Source organism: Delphinus delphis, chromosome 13 (genome assembly GCF_949987515.2).
Source record: "Delphinus delphis chromosome 13, mDelDel1.2, whole genome shotgun sequence".
Classification (NCBI taxonomy): domain Eukaryota; kingdom Metazoa; phylum Chordata; class Mammalia; order Artiodactyla; family Delphinidae; genus Delphinus; species Delphinus delphis.
The window spans coordinates 7,392,346-7,420,167 of record NC_082695.1 but is presented as its reverse complement, the minus strand read 5'-3'; the positions used below and the strand labels follow the sequence as shown (position 1 = coordinate 7,420,167).

Genomic DNA, 27,822 nt, shown 5'->3' with positions numbered 1-27,822 from the left:
AAGTCCAGACATGATGTGAACAATCCACCCTCCCAAGAATAAACGTACCATTCACATACCCTTTTTCTCAGTAAAGGCACACTCCTTGGAGACAAAGGCTGCTTCAAGTATTAAATGAACTTACACAAAGGCGTGTAATATATAATTATCCACCACTTTCTATTTGCATACAAATGAAGCAATTGATGTTTTGAAGTCTTCTGCTGAATGCATTTTTAGGAGCTGACCTAACTATGCTCGGAGCAAGCAAGTATAGAGTCACCAGTGAATGCAGACACACGAGACACAACTGAGTACCTGTTCACAGGACAAAGCCCCAGCCAAGGAAACTTGACTGGACTTAAATTGAATCCCATGAGCCGAAAACACTTACAGACAAGGTGGATTTCATTCTCTAAAGCAGCTGAGACTCACAACCGCTGGGGCTGGAAGGTATAAACTAATCTCCCTGGGATAACAAGTAGCTGAAAAAGGATTCCTAAAACAGGAATCATTTTAAGACCTTCCCAAATACTGAATGTCAAAGCCAAGTTAAATCCTCGAGTAGCTAATCTTTTAAATATTCCCCCTCTACCCCTCATTCTTACATTAAGGAGATTTTTTAAAAGTACAGAATTTCTCCTTTACTCATAACATGCAGTGTGCTAAGGGACGTCCACTAGCGAAAGAAAGTGAGGAAAACATGTACGGGTACTAATTAACAGTAGAAATGACAGCTGGGGAAGGACACTGACTTTGGCCCCCAGCAAAGACGGGGATCAGCTAATTTGGCTGGAGACTCAGGCAAGGGCTGTGAAACCGTCAATTTGGTCCCCCTCTTGGCCTTAACTCCTCCAGACGCTGGGATAGAGCAGGAGGGAGATTTCCAACTTCACCACCAGCACCCAAGCTCCTCTGTCCTGCAGTCTAGCAGTCTCCTGTAGGAAGGGTAGCAGCTGGACTCCAAGATCATTGACAAACTGCACCAGAGGAGGGTGAAGTCACCGGACCACGGACTGAAACGGGGCTGGGTGTTTTCTAGCAAAATAAATGCCCGAGGCCGAATAGGTGTGTCCGCAGGCTGCTGGGAAAGCACGTGTGGCACTTACCAGGGAGGGGGAGCTGCCAGATGCTGGAGAAGCCAAGCTGCCACCGCTCACAGTGGGACTGGATGGATGGTGCAGCCCACGGTGGGCAGGGAAGAAAATTGGAGGCATCTACCATTGAAATTGTCTTAGAGTTAATAACACGTGCACTAAGAACGCGTCTTTGAATGGTTACATTCTCAGGAAGCTGCTCCCTAATTATTATGTTACTCAATGTAAAAAGCCCTTGATAAGTATGGGACCCATACCGACTTAGTTGACTTAGTTGATCAGGCAGATCATAAAGCTGTTCTGGGGAAAGAAGCTCTTCCAAACCTCTTGCTTTTTAGAAGCAGAGGAATCAAAAACAGAAGGAACACAACTTGCCTTACTGACCGGATAAGGTAGAGACTGGTGACACTGAATGTAACGTGCCATGTTCTGCAGGAAAAAGAAATCTCAACTCAGTGATAACACTAGCCCTAGGCCCCCAACACTCAGCCACTGTCCTAGGCATGATGCACCTTTAAGAAATTCAGCACTATTTATTAGGGGTCGGACCTTCCACTTTTATTTTCATTTTTACCTGCTTGGTCCCTGCTTTCTTAAGAACTGGACCCATCTGTGTGGCTGTATAGATTATCCATCCCACCATCCTTAATATATTTCCAGAGGTCTCTAATGAAGATCCTGAGCTCAGAACATTAAAAACTGTTATGTCTTTTACCCTGGCTGATTCTCTTCCATTCTTCTTTCTTTAAGAAATTAGGAACACAAAAGACAAGCAGAAAGGAGAAAACAGCATAATTTAAGAAGCTGACCCCAAAGTAAATTCTGTATTCTCATATTATTCCTCCATGGGGTTGTACTTCCTTCCAGCAACTTCTTCAAAGGAGTCGTTTATTCTGCAGTTCACCGGTAAGTCTCCTTTGAACGCCCTAGAAAGGTTTTTCCATTAGCGACTCTATCCAGCTGGCCCCGTTTATTAGCTTAGTGGTGGCGATGACATATTCTGTACCTCCATCTTCCAGCTGGGAAAGAAATCGCAGGGCAGCAATTTCAGCAAAGGTTACACCCCCGAGGAAAAATATCAGAGTGACGCGGTTTTCTCCCGGTTGACCTAAGATATAAACATTTCAGAATGTTTATTGATGCTTACAGAATTATTATTGATGCTCCTCTCCCCACCCCTTAAAAAAATTACACCACTCCTAAGGAAAAGTAGTCATATATGTCTTGGTACAGACAATTCATTTGAAACTCAGGACCATGATTTTGATCTCTATGTTTTTTCTAACTTCTGAGATCCTCAGTTCAGAGGTTGAAAGCGGCTTCTCCTGAGGGAGTAATGGGTTCTAGCGCTTACAATATAATTCACAACTAACAAAAGAGGTATGTATATCGGACTCTGACTCCTAAGTACTTTACAAATGTATTTTACAAAGCAATTGCGTAATACATGAAAAGCACACTAACACTACATAATCATCTGTGGATACGGGCCGTGGACTTACGTTTCTTTTGTAGCCCTGTGGGCAACGGCTGCCGTTCCTCAAAGTGGGGCCCTGGGAGGATGCGCAGAACTTCCTCAATACTCCGCCAGCCAGGCCGGGAAAGCAGCTGGGCTAGGCGCACACTGAGAGGGGCATAACCACTGTACACATACGATATGTCCGTGGGATTCTGTTAAATAATTAAAGGAAAAAAGGCCTGTAGAGAGAGCGAGAGAGAGACATATAGCCGCCTAACTGTGGCTTGTGGGGTAACCCAAAATTATTTGATTTGGCTTTGAAGGCAGAAACACAAACCCCCGAAATAGCCTGCTCCAATATTGAAATATCCTGTTCCAATCCACCCCTGCTGGGCTCTGTTCTTAGCAGCCAAAGGTTCACTTTTGACTCAAATCTTCAACAGCCACTCAAAGCATCTATAGGTACTGAAGATGAAAAATTGTTACTTGGTTTGGCAAGAAACTTCTTGGACGGTAAAGTGGAACTCCCTAGCCGAGAATATAACCCTTGAACACGGCAATTCCACTTTCAGACACTTATCCCACAGAGGGACTTGTACTCTAGAGGACAAAAGACCAAAGCACAAAGATATTAACTGCAACACTGTGCGAACTAGCAAAGGACTGCAAATGACCTGAATTTCTATCAGTAGAAATCTGATAAATCATAAAATAAGATGTATCTGAAAAACCACTAGGTAGCAATTAATTAAAAAAATTATTTTAGGGCTTCCCTGGTGGTGCAGTGGTTGAGAGTCCGCCTGCCGATGCAGAGGACGCCGGTTCGTGCCCCGGTCCGGGAAGATCCCACATACCGCGGAGCGGCTGGGCCCGTGAGCCATGGCCGCTGAGCCTGCGCGTCCAGAGCCTGTGCTCCGCAACGGGAGAGGCCACAACAGTGAGAGGCCCGCGTACCGCAAAAAAAAAAAAAATTATTTTATTCTTGGCCTTGGCACTCAGCCTGAGGGATCTTAGTTCCCCGACCAGGGATCGAACCCAGGCCCCGTGCAGTGGAAGCTCAGAGTCCTAACCACTGGACCGCCAGGGAAGTCCCTATGTAGCAATTAAAAAGAACTTAAAAGAATGAGGAGATCACAGAAGGCTCTTCAAGATACAGTGTTAAGTGGTGGGTGGGGTGGGGAAAGAGGTCAGCGTTGTGAAGAGCTGAACTAATCTATGACTTATGCTGTACAACACAGGAATTAAGATTATCTATATTCCCACTGGACGAAAACAATCCAATTTTGCTACTGAGGCAGGAGACTGTTAGCTTTTGCGGCAAGACGCAGCCTAATAAAGTCCCTTATGAAAAACCAAAAAAGAAAATAAGAAAAATGAAACTTAGAAAGATTGGAGTAAACAATAAACATAAAGCAAAGCGCACCCTACTTTGGAGACCAGTGGTATAGAATATGCACCATTTATGTAAAAATGTTTGTCTGTACACAGAATCTTTCTGGAAGGATAGATTACAAACTGGTTACAGTGCTCGCCTCTGAGAGGAAACTGAGGTTGGAAGTGGGAGGAGCCTTGCTTCTCACCGTTTGCTTTCCCTGTACTGGATCTTTGCCTGACCCTCCCGTATTTCTCCCTGGTGCCCTGTGCCCCAGAGGCGGCCCCGTGGGCTCTGCACCAGCTGGAAACTGGAGAGAGGATGGCAGCGTGAGTTGTTGCCCTGACTTCCCCTCTGTGGTGCTGCCAGAGGTTGGTTGTGTCCCTCGGCTTGTCAGACGGCCTGGCCACACAGCTCTTCTCTCCCAGTTCTGGAACAGCCCCCTTCCCCTGCCCTCAGGCCTCGGCTGGGGAGGGTTCCCCACTGCATTGCCTCTCTCTGGTCCACCCCGTCTTTATGAAACTCCCTCAAACTACCCAGTGCCAGAGCACCCTATGCTTCCTGCTGGGATCCACACGAATGCACGACTTTCTCCAAAGCATTAGAAAACTGTCGTTAGAAAACAAGGTGGATGCGGAGATCAAGTAGCGTATGTTGTTGCAATAACCTGTTAACTGGGAACTCAAATGAGGTGAAGAGCAGGAGCGTCTTACTTGCTCGTTTACATCATCCATCCAGAGACGTAACGTTTTCCGGACGGTTGGGTAAGTATTTCTGCCCCCTGTCTGTGGTTTCAGCAGGCCAGCCTTCTCTAGGTTGTATAAGGTCAATATGTGCTCATAGCCGTATGTCTGCAAGAGAAGTCCAATCAGGAAAACGGTTTCTGCGACTTTAAAAAAAGAGCACTTCCATGTACACATGGCCAGTAGGCACATGAAAAGCTGCTCAACATCACTAATTATTAGAGAAATGCAAGTCAAAACCACAACGAGGTACCACCTCACACGGGTCAGAATGGCCATCATCAAAAAGTCTACAAATAACAAATGCTGGAGGAGGTGTGGAGAAAAGGGAACCCTCCTACACGGTTGGTGGGAATGTAAGTTGGTGCAGCCACTATGGAAATCTGTATGGAGGTTCCTCAGAAAACTAAAAATAGAGTTGCCATATGATCCAACAATCCCACTTCTGGGCATATATGCAGACAAAACTGTAATTCAAAAAATACATGCATCCCTATGTTCACAGTAGCTCTATTTACAATAGCTAAAACATGGAAACAACCTAAATGTCCATCGACAGATGAAAGGATAAAGAAGATCTGGTACATATATACAATGGAATATTACTCAGCCATAAGAAAGAATGAAATAATGCCATTTGCAGCAACATGGATGCAACTAGAGATTATCATACCAAGTGAAGTAAGTCAGAAAGACAAATACCATGTGATATCACATACATGTGGAATCTAAAATATGGCACAGATGAGCCCATCGACAAAACAGAAACAGAGTCACAGACATAGAGAACAGACTTGTGGTTGCCCAGGGGAAACGGGGGTGAGGAGGGAAGGACTGGGAGTTTGGGGTTAGCAGATGTAAACTATTATATATAGGATGGATAAACAACAAGGCCCTACTGTAGAGCACAGGGAACTATATTCAATATCCTGTGATAAACCAGAATGGAAAAGAATATGAAAAAAAGAATGTCTTTATGTGTATAACTGAGTCACTGTGCTGTACAGCAGAGATTGGTATGACATTGTAAATCAACTCTACTTCAATTAAAAAAAAAAGAGCACTTGCAACAAATCCACTGGTTTGTACTCTGGGGCATGTTACTGAAGTCCAGGCAATGACCATCCATGGGCACAGGTGCAGGGCAGGGATGAAGCCTGCCCCAAAACTGCTTGCCATTACAGCAAATCCAGCTCACTGGATCACTCAAAGAATGATGTAAATTTTTTTACTTTAAAGTCACAATTTATGGACCCAACTTAAGTGAGCATCAAATAAGTTATAGTATATTTTTATATGGGGTATAATTAGCTATTAAAAAAAGAAAGAGGCAGATCTATACATCCTGATAAGAAAGACCTTCTGGATTTATTCTTAAGGACAAAAAAATATAAGAAGACTATTACGTATAGTAGGATTTTATTTTTGTCAAAAAAGGTATAGTAAGTAATAATAATAGCTAACACTTATATAATACTTTCTATGGCGGGGGGCACTGGTGTGTTCTAAGTGCTTTACATACGTTAACTCAGTCATTCTTATTATAACCCCATGAGGTAGCCACTATTATCTCCATTTTATAGAGAAGTTTAAGTAACTTGCCCAAGGTCACACAGCTAATGAGTAACAGAGCTGGGACGTGGATCCAGCTGGTCTCGCCCCATGGTCTGTGTATGTAAACATTCTTTGTACATAGATGCAAAGACAGGAATCTGGAAGTACACAAACCAAACTGCTGACATTGGTCCCTTCCAGGGAGGGAAATGGGGGGAGGCGGGGGAGGGTCATGGTTTGCACCATGTACTTCTGCTTTGTTTGAACGTTATATGATGAGAATGCACGTGTCATTTGTGTAACTTTTTAAAAGGCAAAAAACAAACAAACAAAAACCCCCCAAAACCCAACCTGAATGAGTATTTAGTTTTAACACTAACATACTTAACTGTGACTAGTAATAGCAAATAAACAGTGCCTGAGACATTTTTTTTTTTTTTTGCGGTACGCGGGCCTCTCACTGTTGTGGCCTCTCCCGTTGTGGAGCACAGGCTCTGGACGCGCAGGCTCAGCGGCCATGGCTCACGGGCCTAGCCGCTCCGCAGCATGTGGGATCTTCCCGGACCCGGGCACGAACTTGTGTCCCCTGCATCCGCAGGCAGACTCTCAACCACTGCGCCACCAGGGAAGCCCTGCCTGAGACATTTTTAAACAGAAGGGAGAATTTTAAAAACAATGGTGGGCTTTTCCTTATTATAAAGTAACAGGCTTGATTTAAGTAAGTTGGCTAAAGAATCATCATCAGGGGGCTTCCCTGGTGGCGCAGTGGTTGAGAGTCTGCCTGCCGATGCAGGGTATGTGGGTTCGTGCCCCAGTCCAGGAAGATCCCACATGCCGCGGAGTGGCTGGGCCCATGAGCCATGGCCACTGAGCCTGCATGTCCGGAGCCTGTGCTCCGCAATGGGAGAGGCCACAACAGTGAGAGGCCCACATACCGCAAAAAAAAAAAAAAAAATCATCATCAGAAATGTGCAAAAAGTTCCCTTCCTCCATCGAATAGTTGGGTTAACAACAAGAGCACTAGACCCTGGCTACCTGGGTTTTATCCCTGGCTCTGCCACATACTAGCTGGTGACCTTGGGCAAGTTATAGCACTGCTCTGTGCCTTAGTTTTCTCATCCATAAAATGGGGATGGTAAGAGTATACAACTCAGCGCTGTTGTAAGGATTAAACAAATGAATACACATAAAGCTTTTCCAACTGAGCCTGGCACATAGTGAAAGCTCAATAAACATTAACTATTGTTATTATTATGCAAACACAGTAGACAATGAATACCAAGGACAATCCCTCCATGTATTAAAAAATTTAAAAGATAGTGGAAACACTATACCAAAATAGCAGCTTTGGGAAGTATTTTTTTAAAAAGATGTTTTCTCCCCTGGCAAATTAGTAATTTAAAACTATACTGACCTGCAGGATTTCTCTTTTGTAATAATCCAAAACTTTTTGTTTGAGTCCACTATTGCACACGGATTGGAGGCAAACTAGTCTTAACACCTTGATCAGCGGATGCTTTTGGGCAATACAATCCTCAATGTAACTGTTGACCTGGAAACAAAATATATACCGGTACCAGCATCTGGTTTGGGGACCTAAAGAACTTGATATTTACTATTATTTTTCAAAGTCAAATATTGTGTGGTGATCTGGATGGGAAGAGAATTTGAAAAGATACCATAATCTATTCCTATACATGTGTGTGTACATGTATGTATATGCATATCTGAATCACTTTGCTGTGCACCTGAAGCTAACCCAACATTGTTAATCAACTATACTCCAACATAAAATAAAAAATGAAAAAAAAAAAAGGAGATGAGTGGGAGAACGGTTCATTCTTTTGTTCACTGTCCCTAAGCCCCCTCCGAAGTAGCTCCTCTGCCCCTGCTACACGCACCCCCGTCACCATGGAGACACACCAGCGATGGGGAGTGCAGGGCAGTGAGGGCACACGCAGGCAATCCAGCGGCCTGTCTGGACTCACCTGTCTCCACGGACAACCTCGGGAGAGGCTGCTGCATGTCCCGGGTGTGTGACCATAACAGCAGCAATTTATCAGCATAAAGTGACAGGAATCTTTTTAGAAGATGGGAATTTTCATAAATCAAAAAATTTTAAATTTAGTAATAGAAGTGAATATTTAAGGGAAATTATAGGATCAATCCTCTCAGAAAGCAAATCTATTCATTTATCTATTATAGTCCTTAAAGGTCTTTGATTTTAGGGGCTGGGTCTCACCTCTCCGTGCACTGCAGAAAGTGCCTTGCATAGGATAATGTTAAATATGAGATACTTGATAAAATCTCTGTTTTCACATTTTGCATTTGCTCTTCAAAATATGTAGACAAGGGGCTTCCCTGGTGGTGCAGTGGTCGAGAATCTGCCTGCTAATGCAGGGGACACGGGTTCGAGTCCTGGTCTGGGAGGATCCCACATGCCGTGGAGCAACTAGGCCCGTGAACCAAAATAAATAAATTAATTAATAAACTCCTACCCCCAACATCTTATAAATTTATTTATTTATCTATTTTTGGCTGGGTTGGGTCTTCATTTCTATGCGAGGGCTTTCTCTAGTTGTGGCGAGCGGGGGCCACTCTTCACCGCAGTGCACGGGCCTCTCACTATCGCGGCCTCTCTTGTTGTGGAGCACAGGCTCCAGACACGCAGGCTCAGTAGCTCATGCCGTGTCCCCTGCATTGGCAGGCAGATTCTCGACCACTGCGCCACCAGGGAAACGCCCCCCAACATCTTAAAAAAAAAAAATGTAGACAAGGCATGGGAATCAAAGCAATTGCTTTTCTAGCTATAATCTTACGTTTGATAAAGTATCAATTATGTTAGAACAGTTTTATTGTACACATACCTTATCAGTGTCTATTCCAGACATAAACTCCTGCTCCACTGTTAATTTATCAAAGAAGTCTTCAGAAGCTAAAATGGAATTAGCAAATTTATAACTAAGAAATTAATGTTAACCCTTTTATACACAGAGCATGATTAAGAAACAAGACACACACAAAAGAAAGCAAAAAGTTCAAATCGTCACCTGAAAAGAATCTTCTAAGAAACATGGAAACCCCTTCAACCCTGAGCTCCTAAATGACATCTAGAAACAGTCGACCACTGCACCCCTTTGCTATCCTTAGGATGCTAATAAGGACTCAAGAATTTTTTCTCAGTATCAATGAAAGCTAATTTTGAAAGAGCATTTTACTTGCATCATCAGATCCAACCCAGTTTCACTTGATTTCCACTTCTATTAATATGAAAACAATGGACTGATTTTCCAACACTTTTATATAAGATTCAAAGTATACTTTATTAAAACAGGGCATGGAACAATCTCCAGCTCAGCTTTTACAGCCTGTGTTTTAATGAGTAAACACATCTTCCAAGCTCTTTCAAAATACTTAACATATGCTCTCTACCAATTCTGCAGAGAGTCTTCAAGAGAAAAACAAGAACTAAAACAGAAACATGATGCTGCTCTAATTAAGTAATCCTTAACAACAGGAAAAAAACCAGACTGAAAAAATTAACCGCCTCATGTTATGGGAAGAATTTTTTTCTCTTTTTGACATTCCAAATATTTTATCATATGATTACGTGATTTTAATAATGAAAAAAATTGAGTTCACCACAAAGGGAACATTTTTGACTATAAACATTCGAATACATAACACTGAGAATAACATACAGTGTTAAAACAGAGCTGACCTTCCCAAGGGAGTACTGTGGTGCCAATGATCACGGTGTCAGTCATAGTGCATGCAAGTCAGCCCCAGGTGAGCACGATCATTCCCAAGGATACTCACTAGTTACATCTTTGATTAGCTCTGCAATCGAGGTGTGGTTTGCGAGGGAGCCCCTTGCTGCCTGCATGTGGGGCAGTTGTGAAACGAACTGCTTGATCTCCCCAACGGTCTTGGCGTTGTGCCTCTCCTGAAACACGGAAAACAGCAGAACCGTTGAGCGGGGAAAATATTTTAAGTGCTCTGTTCTTTGTATTGCTTAGAGGACATTTAATTTATACTAATGAGAAAGAACAGAATACAAATAAATCAGGCCAAACCCACCTCCAACATGACCCAGAAAAACAGAAAAGATAGGCTCGTTGTTCGCGTTCACTGCATTAGTACTTTTTTTTTTTTTTTTTGCGGTACGCGGGCCTCTCACTGTCGTGGCCTCTCCTGTTGCGGAGCACAGGCTCTGGACGCGCAGGCTCAGCGGCCATGGCTCACAGGCCCAGCTGCTCCGCGGCATGTGGGATCTTCTTGGACCGGGGCACGAACCCGTGTCCCCTGCATCGGCAGGCGGACTCTCAACCACTGCGCCACCAGGGAAGCCCGCATTAGTACTTTTTAAGGGAGCAAATGCCTAATGTTTTTTCTTTCCAGGCATCAGATCATATTGTGATTAGTATTTGTGGGGGACAGTACTAGGTTGTCCACAAACATTTCTGAGTAAAAAAATTAAAACAAAGACATGTTAAGAGGGGAACATAAATGGCAAAACATTTCCTCCATAATAGAAAAAAATCCATTCCTACTGCTGAACTCAATCTTGAATACTGTCCATGAATAAAGAGAACCTTCCTGGGTGATGAGAAAATTTTTTTTTGTGCAAAATTTAGTAATTTAAGCCAAAAGTAACTTCAGAAATTTGAAGAAAATCAATTAGCAAACACAATTCCTAAGAAAGATGAAACCTGGAATACACACTCAGTAAAAAAAAATCAGCCTTCAAAAATTCTCCCAATTTGTTTCCAAAGATTAAATACACAGAGTTCAGCATCTTACTGAATTCGCATGTTTCAAAAATGAGCTTTAACCAAGAATAAATCAGTGGTGGGACAACAGGAGGCAGGAAGGTGATGATGAAGCCGCCAATTTAAAAGCTCTGGGCTGCTGGGATTTCACTCTTATTATCACCTATCTTATCTTCAGGGTTCCTCTGCATGTTGGCTAAACTGGGAGCTTTTGGCCCAAATTGCAAGTTCTATTATGGAGGATTATTTAGAGTACAGCTGGCTTCCTTTTTTTTTTTTTTTTTTTACAGCTGCCTTCCTCTTAAGTGAGATAGGAAATAATTAAAAGGAAGGTAAAACAAATATTTATGGTGAAAGCTTGTAAACTGCAAACACTACCCCTTTCTCCCCCAAAAGGAGAAGAAAAACTTAACACCTTTTCTCATGGATCTGGGAAGAAGTTTAAAAAGAAAATCTTGGGTCCTCCAATGGCTGAGTCCGCAGTTTCTTAGGATGAGAACTGCAGCTCTGCTTAGTGGCTGCACTTCTGGCAGCTCTTCCTTCCTTCGTGGGGTGGGCAGTCTAGCCAGAATCAGGATGACAACCAAACCGTCTCACCTCAAACGCTGCAGAGATCACCTTTGCTTTCTTGCTAAGCACGGAGCCCACTGCATTGAAGTTTTTATCTCGGATCTCAGCATACAGCTCCTCCGCAGAATTCAGCTGAAGCTTCTTTGCTTCCGTGGGAAGGTCCTTACCACCATCGCCCTGTTTCTTAGGTGCAAATTTCTCCGGAGGTAATTTCACGTAACCTGAACAACAGTGGAAGGGAACAAGGCTCTGCGTGCATTTAATGGAAGAACCAGTCAAGTGCTCAGGCACAAAACAGAATCTTCCAACTTAGGAGAGGATGGAAGCCGGCTTTAGAAAAAACTGGAGTATAGCACTGAGGTTTTGATTTTTCCACGATCAAAGTACAGAATGTAGTGACTCTTGAATATTCATATCATGGTTCCACTTTTCTTTGGGGGCACCTATCTGAAGCACTGCAGCAATGACCAGTTCCTGAACTTATTCAGGGATCACGTTAGTTTTTCACTTAAAAAAAATTACAAGGCTCTCCCCATTATCTTCCAGCATTTTTCAAACTGTAAGTCATGTCCTATTAGTAGATCATGAAATCAAGTTGGTGGGTTGCAATTAGCATTATAAACAAACAAAACATTAAATACCATAGTGCATCACATGAAGTAGGGTGGTTTTTCTTTTAAATTAAATGTTGCTTCAGTTTCACACACACATATGTGTGCATGTACTAGGTCATGATATAAAATATATTTCTTACTATAGGTTGTTGTCAAAAATAGTTTGAAAGCCCACTTCCTGTTTTTATAAATAAAGTTTTATTGGCACAAAGCCATGCCTTTTCATTATGTCTCATTTGGGGCTGCTTTCACATTATAAAGGAGAAGTGAGATTCCACAGAGGCACTGCATGACCTAAAATATTTGCTGTCTGGCTCTTTACAGAAGTTGTCCACCCCGCTCTAGAACAAGCTCCCAAATTCCTCAGCACAGCATCCAGTCCCTCCACTAAGTAGCCTTAACCCTCTTCTCCCGTCTCTGTTCCTCCCAAACCAGCTTAGTCACCATTTCCGAGAACACCCCACATGCCCTTATGAGTTGCCTATAAACCGGTTTAACTCTAAGAAGCTTGGCAATATGAATCAAGGGCCTTATAACGTTAACACCTTTGACCCCAAAATCCCACATCAGAGAATATAGCGAAAGAAAGTAATATGCTATATGAAAAAAATTTTTTGTATACAGATGTTTTTATAACCATAAAAAACCCCCAAACAACCTAAAATGCCCAACATTAGGGGAAGGATTATGCAAATCACGGTATAATATATATTATGGATTTTAATTAAGCTGTTAAAATTATGCATATGCTGAGAAAATGCTCATATTATACCAAATCAAAAAAGAGATTCAGGGAATTCCCTGGCGGTCCAGTGGTTAGGACTCCATGCTTTCACTGCCGAGGGCCAGGGTTCAATCCCTGGTTGGGGAACCCCGCAAGCCGCGAGGTGAAAAAAAAAAGACGACAAAAAAAGAGGTTCAGAATAATTTGGACAAGCTGATGCTATTTATTTTTTGTTAACTAAAATAAACTCTGCACAGAAAAAGACTATAAGGAAATACACCAAAATATTAACATTGGCTGTCCCAAGGTTTGGGGGGTAGGGCTTCAGGGATAACGGGAGATCTATGTTTTCCTTCTTTATTTTTCCAATTTTCCCTTAACTGATATTTGACTCATATTATGGAAAAAACTTGCTGCAGAGAAACTGGGAATTTATACATATTCCTTCTCTTCTTGGAGAATCCCCTCCTACCTCTCACCTGTCTTAGACAGAGCCCCCTGAGGCTGCCTCACAGGTCATCTCCCTGCTCTAAACTCTAGCTCCCTTTAATGGTCTCCTGGGTGTTTCACTCTCTGGGACCATGAGAGGAGAGGCACCCTTGTTTCCTTCTGTTTTTTTTTTTTTTTTTTTCCCCAACAGCCCTGCTACCTCGTTTCTTTGACTCCCACCTACTATCCAGCACAGAACTCCTCTGTCAATGAAATGGAGTTTTAAAAAGTATTTAAGATGTCATCTTTTGGAACAAATAATTTAAAAATAAGACTTTTTATAACTTTATCACTAAAGACTCTTTGTTTTGTGGAAACCCCTCTTCGTGGCTGTGTCTTCACCCATTCCCTCGGCTATCTATCCATCCTTATGGTTAAAATACGCATAACATAAAATTTACCATTTTAACCATTTTACAGTGAACAGTGCAGTAGCATTTAGTACATACACAACTTTGTACAACCACAGCTAGTACCTAGTTCCAGAACCTTTTTATCCCAAAAGGAAACCCCACACCCAATAAGCAGTCACTCCCCAACCTCTTCGAGTCCTGGCCACCACTACTCTGTTTTCTGTCTCTGTGTTTTCTCCTTCTAGGCTGTTCCTTGGCTCCCTGTGATGTAATTCAGGATGGCAATAGAGGTCAGGGGCTGATGGAAACCAGAGAAGGGGGCCTGGATGGGACAGAGGGAGTGGTGGGACCTGTCGTAAACTGGAGACAGGGGCATGTCTAAAGCGGGATCTCCGCTGGGCACCAGCTGCAATGTGGGAATGTGACTTCGGGGTCGCCAGAGCTTCAGATGTTTTTAAAGACATGGCATATATGGGAATTTCCTGGCGGTCCAGTGGTTAGGGCTCCGTGCTTTCATTTCCGAGGGCCTGGGTTTGATCCCTGCAGCTAAGATCCCGCAAGCCATGTGGCATGGCCAAAAAAATAAAAATAAATTTAAAAGAAGACATGGCAGGGCTTCCCTGGTGGCGCAGTGGTTGAGAGTCTGCCTGCCGATGCAGGGGACATGGGTTCGTGCCCCGGTCCGGGAAGATCCCACATGCCGCGGAGCGGCTGGGCCCATGAGCCATGGCTGCTGAGCCTGCGCGTCCGGAGCCTGTGCTCCGCAACGGGAAAGGCCACAACAGTGAGGGGCCTGTGTACCGCAAAAACAAAAACAAAAACAAAACAAACAAAAAAAGACATGGCATCCATCAGGATTATTATTAAAAATTCTCTCCAATTTTAAATGCTGACAGAAACAAACAGACAAACATCATGTGGACCAAAACCAAATAAAACATTTGTGACCTCTGACCCCAACAGTTTGTCGGGCCTAAACTCTAGCAGGTCTTCAAATCTTCCGTCGAGTGTCCCAACCTCCCGTATCAGCCTTTTCCCCAGAATGTCCCAGCTGTGCTCGCTGCCTCAGCAAGCTGGTCGTCCCATGGTTCCCTGCAGGTATTATGCCACCTGCCCCTCGCCAGCAACCCCCCCAAACTCTACCCCTTTTTCCAAACCCAGTACCAAGTCCACCTCTTCCAGAAGCTTTCCTGAACAACTGCCTGCCACGGCATCTATGTTCTCCAACTGCAGAGCCATCTGTTTATTTAGCCCTTGGCCTCTGCTCACAGCGGGCAAGCACAGTCCTGTGCAGTAAACATTAGCCAGCCCTTGTGTGACGGACATGGTAGTTTGCTCATATGTCGCTTAATTTTTTTTTTTTTTTTTTAGCCACACCGTGCGGCATGCAAGATCTTAGTTTCCTGACCAGGGATTGAACCCATGCCCCCTGCATTGGAAGAGTGAAGTCTTAACCACTGGACTGCTGGGGAAGTCCCTCAGATGTCATTTAATCCTAGCGTCTGCAGGTCTAAAGTCAGCATTTTTATTTTTTTCAAATATTCTCTGATTTACTTGAAAAGGAAGCACCTTCTAAAAAAACGGCCTTCTGGATATTTTTATCAGATTACCTATTAGTAAAAGTAGGTGTTACTTTACTCACTGTTCTGAATGCCATAAATTTCATCAATGAGTCCTTCATACGTAAGCTGAGTGGCAAGAGGCGTTAACAAATCCACATTCCGATCGAGCAGCAAGAGATTATCAAAAACAGGGAATATTGAGTTCTGGCTCCCTGTAAACTCTCTCTTCATCCTGATCATCATATTGGCCACTTGCTGGAAACAAAACATGGGATCAGGTGGGACCCTCCTGGGAATAAGCAGATTAAAAAATTTGGCTAAAAATGGAAAGAATCAAAAAAGTGAAAAAAGGAGAAAAACGGTGGAAGAGTGAGATGGATAAGAAATAAGCAGCTACAGAAAAGCATTCGCTGTTGGCTGCCTGTCCCAACACTTACACTTTAGCCAGTGGCAGCAGCTATTTCTCAATGGGGCCTAGTTCAGAGAGTCTATTTCTGTTATTCACAGTAGCTCTGTTCTATAAAGTTGCTGTGAATACTGAACCAGCAAATACCGAACCACTGCCCCGAGGGGCAATCAGGGTTAGGGTGCCGCGAACCTCTGGTTATAACATTTTTGTCATCTGATCAATATATAACCTTGTCTTATGTGTGTTTCTGTTTAAAGACACATTAAATATATGATGTTGATTCTCTAACGCCATCACTCAGGCCTGAACGCAGCTCATCTAACACGAGATTTCTCCCTAAGGCCCATCACAGCCTCCCTGCGCTCTGAGCGCTAGACAGTGCTTCTGTACCACCTTTGGGGGCCATTTTAAACAGCAAAATCACCATCAAAAAGAGCACAAAAATGCAAAAAAAAAAAAAAAAAAAGTGGCACTGAGCAGCGCATGGCATTATATAGCGGCAAAAAGGACACTTGTTTATGGTATGAGCTGAAGGCACAGGGCTGCTCTGAGTGACCTCAGCTGGGAACATGCATACTGGACAACTCAAATTACTGCCGCTCTGAGCATGTCCACAAAACACTGTGAATACTGATTTGGGGGCTACAAATAAATTTCAGTAAATAGGTGAATTGCCAAATAAAAAGGATTGACTGTATTTGTAAACAGATTCCCACTCCTTCCCTTCCTGGGGACCAGGGGACCCTTCCTCCACCACCAGAAGCACCTGCCGTTTCTCACCCGGGCGCACTCTCCTTTCCCAAAGATCTGGGGGATCGTCCCGTACAGAGCTTGCAGGGTCATGAGCCCCTTGGCTGCGTGGTACAGGCTGGTCTGGTCGCTCTCCAGGTAGCACTCCTGCGGGGAGGAAGGGCCGGTTACGGTCATGGTCATCTGGGTGCATGAGGCACCCACCTCTGTCTGGTGCTGGGACTACGCAGCCACTGGGTAAGACCGTTTCCACTAATTCCCCACTTTGCCAGGAAGCTGCAGACTCGGGTCCAGCGCAGGCCAGGAGGCCAACAGCTCTGCCGTCAGGGGCAGCTATGGCAGCAATTCTCCCGTGGCAGAGCCTTCTGGAAGGCACTCCTCTTAGTTTATCAGCTCTTGAATAAGCTACTGATTAAGAAAGACTGACACAGGGACTGGGCTTTCTCATTCACCGTTGTGAGTGTAAAGGCTAGGAGGACACCGTGGGAGGGCCACATAAGCGCACATATTCTTTGACCCCCCCAAAGTCCCAGATGACCTCACAACAGAATACCTGGCAGTTTTTACAAACATGACGCCAATTTCATATGTACTGACAGCAAATGAAGGCCATAACATCTTGAGAAATGAGAAAGGGGTAGCTGAAGAATCTTTAGAGAGTGATCTCATTTTCAGAAAATATATTTTACCTTATAAAATATACAGGGTATATTTTGTAAAGTAGACAAAATTATACTTTTCTGCATAGAAAAAGGGACCAAAAAATATACACAAAACCAGCTAGGAAGTGAGAAGAGAGACTCTAGCAGTTCTTACATGGGTAAGAGCACAGGTTCTTGACTCTGGTTGTCTGACTCTGTGTCACTTCCCAACTGGTGCCCTTGGCCACTTAGGTAACCTCTCTGTGCCTTATTTATTGTCTGCAGAAGGGAGTATATTCAACATAGTATATGGATTAAATGAGGTAATTGCATGTAAAACATTTCATCCCAGTACCTGAAACATATAGTAAGTCCTTAACAAATGTTAGCTTTTATTATTAGAAATTGTTTGGATTATTATTTTTTTTACAATCATCATCCACTCATAAGTCAAAATGGAACACTGTACCAGACACCCCTCACCGACCCTCCCAACGTGCTTCTAGCTTCCAAAGCCAGGAGGGAGGGGACACTGGAGGCATTAAGCACAAGAGGGTGGGACTCATGTGCTCCACCTAGGGAGGAAGGAGGGCTGTGCCTGGAAAGAGCCTGGGGAGAGTGCTTGGCGGCTCTTCCAAGTCTGATGGTTTTAACATTTCACTGCATATGACATGTCCAACTCAAGAATGTCTGAAGACATACTTTCTTGAAAAATTACCTAAAACTCCCTATCAGAGCAGAGTTAAGCTAAAAATTCAAGAAAAAAAAATTAGGGAATATCTCTCAAAATCGTATTCATTTTTTTAAACTTAAAAAGTTGTATTACTATAGACATTCTTTTTGTAATTCTTTTTAAAAAAAATTTAAAAGTTGATGACATATTAATCTTGAATTTTTTGCTCTATTATAATTGGTGGTGGGATGATTATTTGTACTAATATCCCTGTATTCTGTGCTTGTGGAATCACCTGGTATTTCAAGCCATGAGGACATTTTTGGAGGGACAAATGCTAATACCCATTAACATTCAAATTCACATATTTTTTGACCGCAAAGTCCCACATGCCTACACGATAGAATACCTGGCAGTTTTTTTGTTTGTTGTTTGTTTTGTTTTGTTTTTCTATGTTTATCAAACCAATGAAAATGAATTTTAAACAGGTGTACTTGTAACTACTTGGAATGTGTTTGTTTTCGTGACTTAACTGTAGGCAATTCTTACTTCAGGTTGGGGAAAAAAAGGGCAGGCGGTTTTGATTTTAACTAAAATTATAGCGCTTCACTCACGTAACACCAGCCAGTCTAGCACACCATGTAAGAAGTAAGACCTTTCAAGGAAAACTTGACATTCTAAAATTATTAAAAGGACAACATAAACTCATTCAATCATGCAGGTCCTTTAAACTTTGCTTTGAAAGTCTTAAGGAGAAAAAAATATGGTACTGTGACTAGGGCACGGGCTGGAGAAAACTTTATTTTTCTTCCCTTACCTTACTACTTGAGAGAAGTCAATACAATTTTCCATTTGTATAAATGAGAGGCCACAGTTTTTAACTCTTTTATAATAATATTCCTTGAGCCAGAAGAAGATATACATGTTTTCCACATTTTAGTTACATTTCAACAATTATGTATTATATGCTTATAGGGATCGTGTTCAATGGCAAAGTGAAGTGGACTGATGGTCTCAGATGTTTCCGTGTAGACAACGTGTCAAGAACTGGCTTATATATTATCCGTCCTCCAGACTGACATCACATTTCATAATAGCTTGGTATGATGACTGCTGTCAAAATCGCCTGCACGGAAACATCCGTGCCACCGGGCCTGGTCGCGCCACGCGGGGACCTCGACGGGAAGGATGCGCGGGCTCGTGCGGGGGAGCAGAGCCCCAGCGAGTAGCGCCCGCACCACCGCCTCAGAAGGGAGGCCTCTACCGTCCGCTACCTTGCAGTTTTTTTTTTTTTTTTTTTTTGCGGTACGCAGGCCTCTCACTGTTGTGGCCTCTCCCGTTGCGGAGCGCATGCTTCGGACGCGCAGACTCAGCGGCCATGGCTCACGGGCCCAGCCGCTCCGTGGCATGTGGGATCTTCCCGGACCGGCGTACGAACCTGTGTCCCCTGCATCGGCAGGCGGACTCCCAACCACTGCGCCACCAGGGAAGCCCTACCTTGCAGCTTTTACAAAGGAGGTAGGTAGATTTTATGTATACTGATTTCTATATATACATTTGAGGCCCCAATAGTTTAAGCCCTGTGACTGAGCATTAGAGTTCCATGAGCTGAACTCTAATTCCCACGTTTTGTGCAGTGCAATACAGTCATAATCACAGCCCCAAAGCACAGAGAGATCTACACGTGCCTCCTGATGCCACGAAAAGCTAAATTATGCTCACTGTTTAAAATCACATAAATAAGTAAAATGACCTCAACTCTATCAGAAATCGGGCTTGAATTTAACATTAGGTAGAACTCTCAGCTTTATTATCCAGGCGAAATCTCTGACTTCTAAAATAGAATCTTAAGTGAACATATATAAGCCAAGGGCTTGAAATTCTCAGCAGAAAAGAATTCTGTTCTTTTTTGCAAACCAGCGGTTAAATAAACAGGAAATCTCTCCTCTGGACAGGTTTTGTCATGCCAGGACAGGTTTTCCTCAGCTGCTACCAATTCACATTAATTACACGGATGTGAATTAATTACATGAGGGTATACCATTATAGCTACGTGATAAAGCAAATATAGCAAAATGTTAATTTCAGAACCTAGGTGATGAGCATACGGGTGTTCACTGTACCATTCTTTCAACTTTTCTGTATATTTGAAAATTTTCATATAAAATGTTGGGGGACGGGAAATCTGTACCATCATTGGAAGAGATTTACTGTAAGCAAATCAGTGGGGAACGTGGCTGAAAAGAAGAGCCAAGAAACTCTCCTGGTTATAAAATTCATCAGTGGCGCCACTGAGCTCTTCCTCAGGTTCACTCTTTGAAAGCAGTGGTCACTGTAACAACATACTAGGGAAGAAAGAGTTTCAAATAATTTTTTGCACAACACCAGTGGTTCTCAAAAGTTCTAGTCTCCAGACCAGCAGCATCAACGTCACATACGCATAACTCAAAGAAGGAAATACAGATAAATATGATTACACTAAGAAAGTACGCATAGCAAAAACTACCATAAGCTAAGTCAATAGACAAATGTCAAAGGCAGGTAAAGAGCCTACAGATACAGGGCTTCCCTGGTGGCGCAGTGGTTGAGAGTCCTCCTGCCGAGGAAGATCCCACATGCTGCGGAGCAGCTGGGCCCCTGAGCCATGGCCGCTGAGCCTGCGCGTCCGGAGCTTGTGCTCCGCAACGAGAGAGGCCACAACAATGAGAGGCCCGCGTACCGCAAAAAAAAAGAGCCTACAGATACAGGGCCCACGTGTACAGTGATCTATGCATGAGGTAATTCACTGTAGCACTGCCTCTAAAAGCATAAGATGAGAAACAACAAAATGTCCTTCAAAAGGGGACTGACTTAATAAATCATTGTACATCCAAACAATGGAACAGTATGCAGCTTCAGCTAAGAATAAAAAAGTATTTTCATAGATGGTAGAAAATGACTCCAAGATATATTATTAAGAGAATAACGTAAGTTACCGAAGTTATATAGGATATGCTACCATTTGAATAAAAGCTCATATATACTATGAGCTGTAGCTGCCTAAAGCACTTCCAAAGACAAATTAAAAAAGAACGAGTGATAGTGATTGCTTCTGGGAGGTATGGCATTTTGAGAATTGGGTGGAGAGTGGCTTACTTTTCATTCTGTACCCTTTCTTACTCAAAGAAAATTTTCATGTACACAGATTACGTTTATGAAAGATTTTCAAATTACTTTTTTCAACATAAAGTAATATTCTTATGAGAGAAAGCATTCTTTGAAATAAAGTTGTAAACAAAACCAATATATAAAATTACATTTGGAAAAACCATCCAGAACTGGGGAACAAAGATACGCATATTCGCTAACAAACATGCGTCGAACATAATCAGTGGGGAAAAACTGCGCTGGAACAACTGGCACTATATGGAAAAAATAAATAAGCCTCATATGGAAAAATACAGATAAAAATAAATTAGTCCCTACTTCACACCACACACTCCAAACACATGGTTCAAGCTGAATTAAAGACCTGAACGTGAAAAGCAAAACTTTAAAACTTTTAAAGGAAAATACAAGATTTTCTATGTCTTCAGGTAGAGAAGGATTTATTAAGACTAAAACAACACAAACTGAAAGAAAAAAAGTGATATACTACTTTGAAGGGCTCATACCTCCAAATTTCACAGCTTACTACAAAGTTACATTTATCAAGACAGTGTGTTACTGGCATTAAGGACAGACATACTGATCAATGGGGTAGAGCTGAGACACCAGAAATAAACACATTTAGGGACAGCTGATTTTCGACAAGGGTACCAAGACAATTAACTGAGGAAAATATACTCTTTCAGCAAATGGTGCTGGAACACATGGATATCCACATGCATATCTGCACATGCAGAAGGAAGTTGGACCCCGACCTCACATCAGATAAAAATAAACTCAAAACCCATCAAAGACCTAGATGTAGGACCAAAATCGTAAAATTCTTTGAAGAAAACATAGGAGTAAATTCGTGACCTTAGATCAGATACGACACCAAAAGCATAAGCAACAAGAGAAAAAAAGATAAATCGAACGTCATCAAAGTTAAAATCTTTGGTGCATTGAGATATCCCTTTCACCAAAAAGTGAAAAGAACCCACAGAATGGGAGAAAATATTTGCAAATCAAATATCTGGTAAGAGACTTGCATCCAGAATATATTAAGAATTCTTAAAACTCTTATAACGAAAAGATAAATGCCCAGTTCTAAAAACGTGCCATGCTTAAAGACTTAAATATAATATATGATACCATAAAACTCCTAGAAGAGAACATAGGCAAGACATTCTCTGACATAAATTATACCAATGTTTTCTTAGGTCGGTCTCCCAAGGCAATAGAAATAAAAGCAAAAATAAACAAACGGGACCTAACCAAACTTATAAGCTTTTGCACAATAAAGGAAACCATAAACAAAACGAAAAGACAACCTATAGACTGGGAGAAAATATTTGCAAATGATGTGACCGACGTGGGCTTAATTCCCAAAATATACAGACAGCTCCTACAACTCCATAACAAAAAACTAAACAACTCAATCAAAAAATAGGCAGAAGGCCTAAATAGACATTTCTCCAAAGAAGACACACAGATGGCCAATAGGCGCATGAAAAGATGCTCAACATCGTTAATTATTAGAGAAATGCAAATCAAAACTGCGATGAGGCATCACCTCACACTGGTCAGAATGGCCATCAGTTATTTGCAAAGCAGAAACAGAGACACAGATGTAGAGAATAAACATATGGATACGAAGGCGGGGGGAGGGAGGGTGGGATGAATTAGGAGATTGAGACTGACATATATACACCACTATGTATAAAATAGATAGCTAATGAGAACCTACAAGGAAATCCCCAAAAGAGGGGATATATGTGTACGTATAGCTGATTCACCTTGCTACACAACAGAAACTAACACAACATTGTAAAGCAACTATACTCCAATAAAAATTAATTTAAAAAAATAGTCTACAAATAATAAATGCTGGAGAGGGTGTGGAGAAAAGGGAACCCTGCTACGCTGTTGGTGGGAATGTAAATTGGTGCAGCCACTGGAAAACAGTATGGAGGTTCCTTAAAAAACTAAAAAGAATGAAATATTGCCATTTGCAGCAACATGGATGGACCTAGAGAATATTATGCTTAGTGAAGTAAGACAAATACTACATAACATCACTCATATGTGGAATCTAAAAAAATAATACAAATGAATGTATACACAAAACAGAGACCGACGCACAGAAACAGAAAACAAACTAGCGGTTACCGGTGGGGAGTGGAAGGGGGGAGGGACAAATTAGGGGTATGGGATCAACAGATACAAACTAGAATACATAAAATAGATAAGCAACAAGGATTTACTGTATAGCACAGGGAATTACACCTAATATCTTGTAATAACCTATAATGGAATATAATCTGCAAAAAATACTGAATCACTTTGCTTGTACACCTGAGATTAACATGACCATCATGTTCACAAATTTGGCAAAAATTAAAGCCTGACGTTAAAAAAGAAAACGCCAAACTTACTTTGAAAGCACCCTCTGATTCCATGGATAAGAGATCCCCATCAAATGGAATGAGATCTAGGCTGTACTCCTCCCTATGAATAAAGGATCCCAAAACACCCAGATCCTTCAACCGCTGTTCGCACAATAAGCTACGTCGTGGCACAAACAAAATGTGGAAATCTCTTGCTGGGCCACGTCTGTCTTCACTGCAAAAGAAGGAACATTTGTTAGCTTACAAGCTCTTTAGAGTCACAGACTCTTTCACTTACTTTATTCAAACTGCCGGGCACACAGGAGGCACTAAATAAATGCTGGCTAGATAAACAAATGAACATTGACTTTCAGACCCAAACTGTTAACAGTCGCTTTCTCACTCTCTCTCTCTCTCTTTTTTTTTCCCTGACAGGAAAGCGTTGATTCATAGCCGGTATTTGCATTTTCTAGCTTTCTCTTAAACTATTTATGGGGGCATTAAAGCTCTCAGGTTTACTGAAGCAGGATATCTGTGTCTTGTTGAAAACAAATTGTTCTTTAACCAAACCAATGCAGCCACAGCGTCTCATATTAAAACGAAACATCACTCTTGACTCCTATCTCTCCTCGACACTGGACTTCTCAAAATAGCCCATATGCTTTTAAGATTTTAGGGGCCACATCAATCGATTATACCACAGAGTACAGACTGGGCTGAGAGAACTTCCTCTCTCTAGACTGGATGCTAAATAAAATTTTAATCAGCTCTTACTTTGCTTATGAAATTCAAGCACCTTATATTCAGTATAACCATTAGAGGTGTTTTGTTTGTTTTTTGTTTTTAAAATCAGTGTCCTTTCTACTGATACACGTCCAACTTTTAGCTGTCCTGAAAGAATGGGGATTTATGATAACCACCCTCTCAAACTGTTTGAACAATGTCACAAGTTTCCCACTTTTCTTCATTGTATTCTTCCGTGCCTGTCCCAGTTTTTCCAAAAGACCACTTTCCAAGGTACTGGCAAGAGAAGGGGTTCACAATGAAAAGCTCAGGACATTAAAACCACGAGAAGGATTAACTTCTTTTGGCCCAAATAAGAGCTCTGAGAGATACCTAAGCACATTTTCAGCGATTATATCCATCAATTCTAGCCTGGGTCTGACAACAAAAATAATATTCTTGACATCAGCTGCTGGCAAACGACTTCCTTTAAGTGTGAACATTTTTTCCACTTCATGTTCCTAGGAAAACACACACACACAAAAGGTTAACAAAACCCCTGAAATTTACGTATGGTATCCAGACTCAGACATCATAAACACTCCCAGTCAAATGTACATCAATACTTTGTTATCAAAATTTAGATTTCCCAAAGCCAGCTGTGTAAAGGACAAGGTTTCAGGACGAAGTCACTGCTACTGTAGCTGAATTTAAATGACTGTCACGTGATGCACTATCAAAGACACCAGGTAACAGTCACATAATACAATGCTAGTAATTAGGATCAGTATAGAATCATCAGCTGAAGGACTGCTGTATACAAAATGTTAGCCAGGCATTGGTATCGGTGTTCATAAAAACCAAACAGCCTTGCAAGCCAACTACTCAGGAGGAAATGTAAACTTATTATTATTACTAAAGTACAGAATTATTATTTTTTTTAATTAAATTTAATTTAATTTTTAAATTTATGGCCACAACTCACGGCATTCGGGATCTTAGTTCCCAGATCAGGGATTGAAGCCTCGCCCCCTGCAGTGGAAGCGCAGAGTCTTAATAGCTGGACTGCCAGGGAGGTCCCTAAAGTACAGAATTATCAATCCCTGAACAAAACCCAAATAGCTCATTTACCTTCAGTAGTGAATACTGTGCAATCAGGCCAAATGGTCCTGTGAGGTACTCATCCCAAACTATTGCCTGTAAGAGGGGAGAAACATTCTCTCATTACAGTTAATATCAGGAATTTCAACAATACCAACAGAAAATAGCAGTCATACGTAGTAGGACTATTGGCCTCAAAGTCTGAATTAACAAAGATTGTAACTGGCTCTGGCCACATTCATATCCTACAGGTCTTAAAAAAATAGCATCAGGGTAAGTGATGTTACTGGTGGTAAATGGGAAAGTTAAGACCAAGTCACTGTCCTCAAAGGAAACAAGGACGGTACTTTGCTGTGTATCTGTGCCATGGTATTATTATTAGACTGAACCATATGGAAACTGCCAATTGCAACAACTCAACTTTTATTATTTATTTATTTATTTATTTATTTTGTGGTACACGGGCCTCTCACTGTTGTGGCCTCTCCCGTTGCAGAGCACAGGCTCCGGACACGAAGGCTCATTGGCCATGGCTCACGGGCCCAGCCGCTCCACGGCATGTGGGATCTTCCCGGACCGGGGCATGAACCCGTGTCCCCTGCATCGGCAGGCGGACTCTCAACCACTGCGCCACCAGGGAAGCCCTATCTTATTTTTTAATTAATTAATTAAGTTATTTTTGGCTGCATTGGGTCTTTCTTGTTGCACGCAGGCTTTTTCTCCCGAGCGGGGGCTATGGCTTCTCATCGCGGTGGCTTCTCTTGTTGCGGAGCACAGGCTCTAGGTGCACGGGCTTCAGGAGTTGTGGCACTCGGGCTCAGTAGTTGTAGCACTCGGGCTCAGTAGTTGTGGCTCACGGGCTCTAGAGCGCAGGCTCAGTAGTTGTGGCACAAGGGCTTAGTTGCTCTGCGGCATGAACCAGGGCTCGAACCCGTGTCCCCTGCATTGGCAGGCGGATTCCTAACCACGGCACTACCAGGGAAGTCCTCAACTTGTATTTTATATGTAAGTATCATATAATCGAATTATAAAAATTAAAACCTCTGATATAGGTATTACAAATCTTATTTTGACAGAAGAGGAAATTTTTTTAAATTGAATTGTGTACTTTATTTTTTAAACTAATTAATTTTTATTTTTGGCTGCTTTGGGTCTTGTTGCATGCGGGCTTTCTCTAGTTGCGGCGAGCAGGGGCTACTCTTCGTTGCAGTGCGGGGGCTTCTCATTGTGGCTGCTTCTCTTGTTGCGGAGCACGGGCTCTAAGCACACCGGCTTCAGTAGATGTGGCACGTGGGCTCAGTAGTTGTGGTGCATGGGCTTAGTTGCTCCACAGCACGTGGGATCTTCCCGGACCAGGGCTCAAACCCGTGCCCCCTACATTGGCAGGAGGATTCTTAACCACTGCGCCACCAGGGAAGTCCCAGAAGAGAAAATTTTTAAAGGCTCAGAAAGTTTAAGTAACGTCCAAGGCCATATAAGGAACTTGGACGTACACAGTATAAGGGAGTCAGGACTCCAACCTAGGACTTAATGACCCCACAGGGTAGTCTCTGGGGCCCTACCACTGCTAAACTCCAGTGTGATTTCTTTTTCTTTCATTTTTAATTGAAATTTTTATTGAGATAACTGTAGATTAATATTCAGTTGTAAGAAACAACACAGAGACCCCCTAGTACACTTTGCCCAGTTTCTCCCAGTGGAAACATTTTGCAAAACTATAGTACAATAGGTATTACAGCCAGGATATTGACATTGATACAATCCATGATCTCATTCAGATTTCACATTTATTTCCTGAGCTTGAACTGGGCACGTAGGACTTAGCCTGCTTTTGTTTTCTTTCAATTGCTTCTAGCATCCACTCTACCTCTTGAGGTCCTATTTTTTCTAATACTGATTCCTGAGTTCCCCCAATTTTCCTTTTCTCTTCAGAGTTGTATTGCCAGTTACTTAGAGGGACTGATAAATCCTAAGTGGAGAGAGGAGAGGTAATACCACTTAAAAGAAATCCTATGAAGTCTCTAATCTACGGTTTCTGATTCCATTGTGAGCTGGGTGCTAATAACCGTCTAACAGGAGGAACAATACTATTTAAGGAAGCCGACGTTAAAACCTCAAATAGCTACAACTTCTCATAATCCGAGGGAGCAGCAGGTTGTAAGGTGCTGGTGCTTCATACTTTTGAGGGTATGATTTGTAACGACACATATGATCTTTGTAATGAATGGACACTGGACCAGCTACGTCCCTGGGCCGGGCCCGCATCACCAGTTCCCGTGTCTGGGGTGGGAGCTCGGGGGCACCAGATCCGCCCCTCGACCTGACCACAAGCTGGTTCACTAGAGGCTGAGACAGCACGGTGGCTTATTCTGCTGCCATGAAACAATCACGATGCCACGCGGACTGCGGGCTGGACGCCCCAGGCCCCAGCAGCGGGCCCCTCTCCCCGACTTAGCATTCCCGCCAGCTCTCCTCCTGGAAGCCCTAGGAAACTTCGTACACCTGAAGCCCAGGCGGTCAAGGACCTGATCAGGCCAGGCCGGACGGCGCCGGAGAGCGGTGTCGCCGCGCACTGTCCCTCACCTTGCTTCCCGCGCACTTGTCCAGGAACTCGCGCAGCTCGCGACGCACCGCCTCGCGCAGCACGTTCAGGTTCACTCGCCCGTAGGACAGGTGCGCCGCCATCTTGCCCCACCGCTCTCTTTTCCCTGCAATCCAACCGGA

General features: G+C 42.8%; 1 protein-coding gene across 2 annotated transcripts; it reads right to left on the bottom strand.

Moving 5' to 3' along the window:
* Nucleotides 1-140: 140 nt before the first annotated feature.
* VPS33A (VPS33A core subunit of CORVET and HOPS complexes) lies at nucleotides 141-27,822 on the bottom strand. Of its 2 annotated transcripts, none has more exons than XM_060027969.1 (13): nucleotides 27,682-27,822; nucleotides 25,129-25,194; nucleotides 24,391-24,518; nucleotides 23,323-23,509; nucleotides 16,478-16,594; nucleotides 15,369-15,543; nucleotides 11,574-11,767; nucleotides 10,024-10,150; nucleotides 9,072-9,139; nucleotides 7,619-7,756; nucleotides 4,621-4,758; nucleotides 2,579-2,747; nucleotides 141-2,184 (listed from the first exon to the last, which is right to left on the bottom strand). In XM_060027969.1, exons 1-13 carry the CDS (start codon nucleotides 27,781-27,783, stop codon nucleotides 2,003-2,005), a joined length of 1,791 nt encoding a protein of 596 aa, XP_059883952.1. In that variant the 5' UTR covers nucleotides 27,784-27,822; the 3' UTR covers nucleotides 141-2,002. The 2 variants fall into 2 exon arrangements, with proteins under 2 accessions (XP_059883952.1, XP_059883953.1); XM_060027970.1 differs by having other exon boundaries at nucleotides 141-2,095.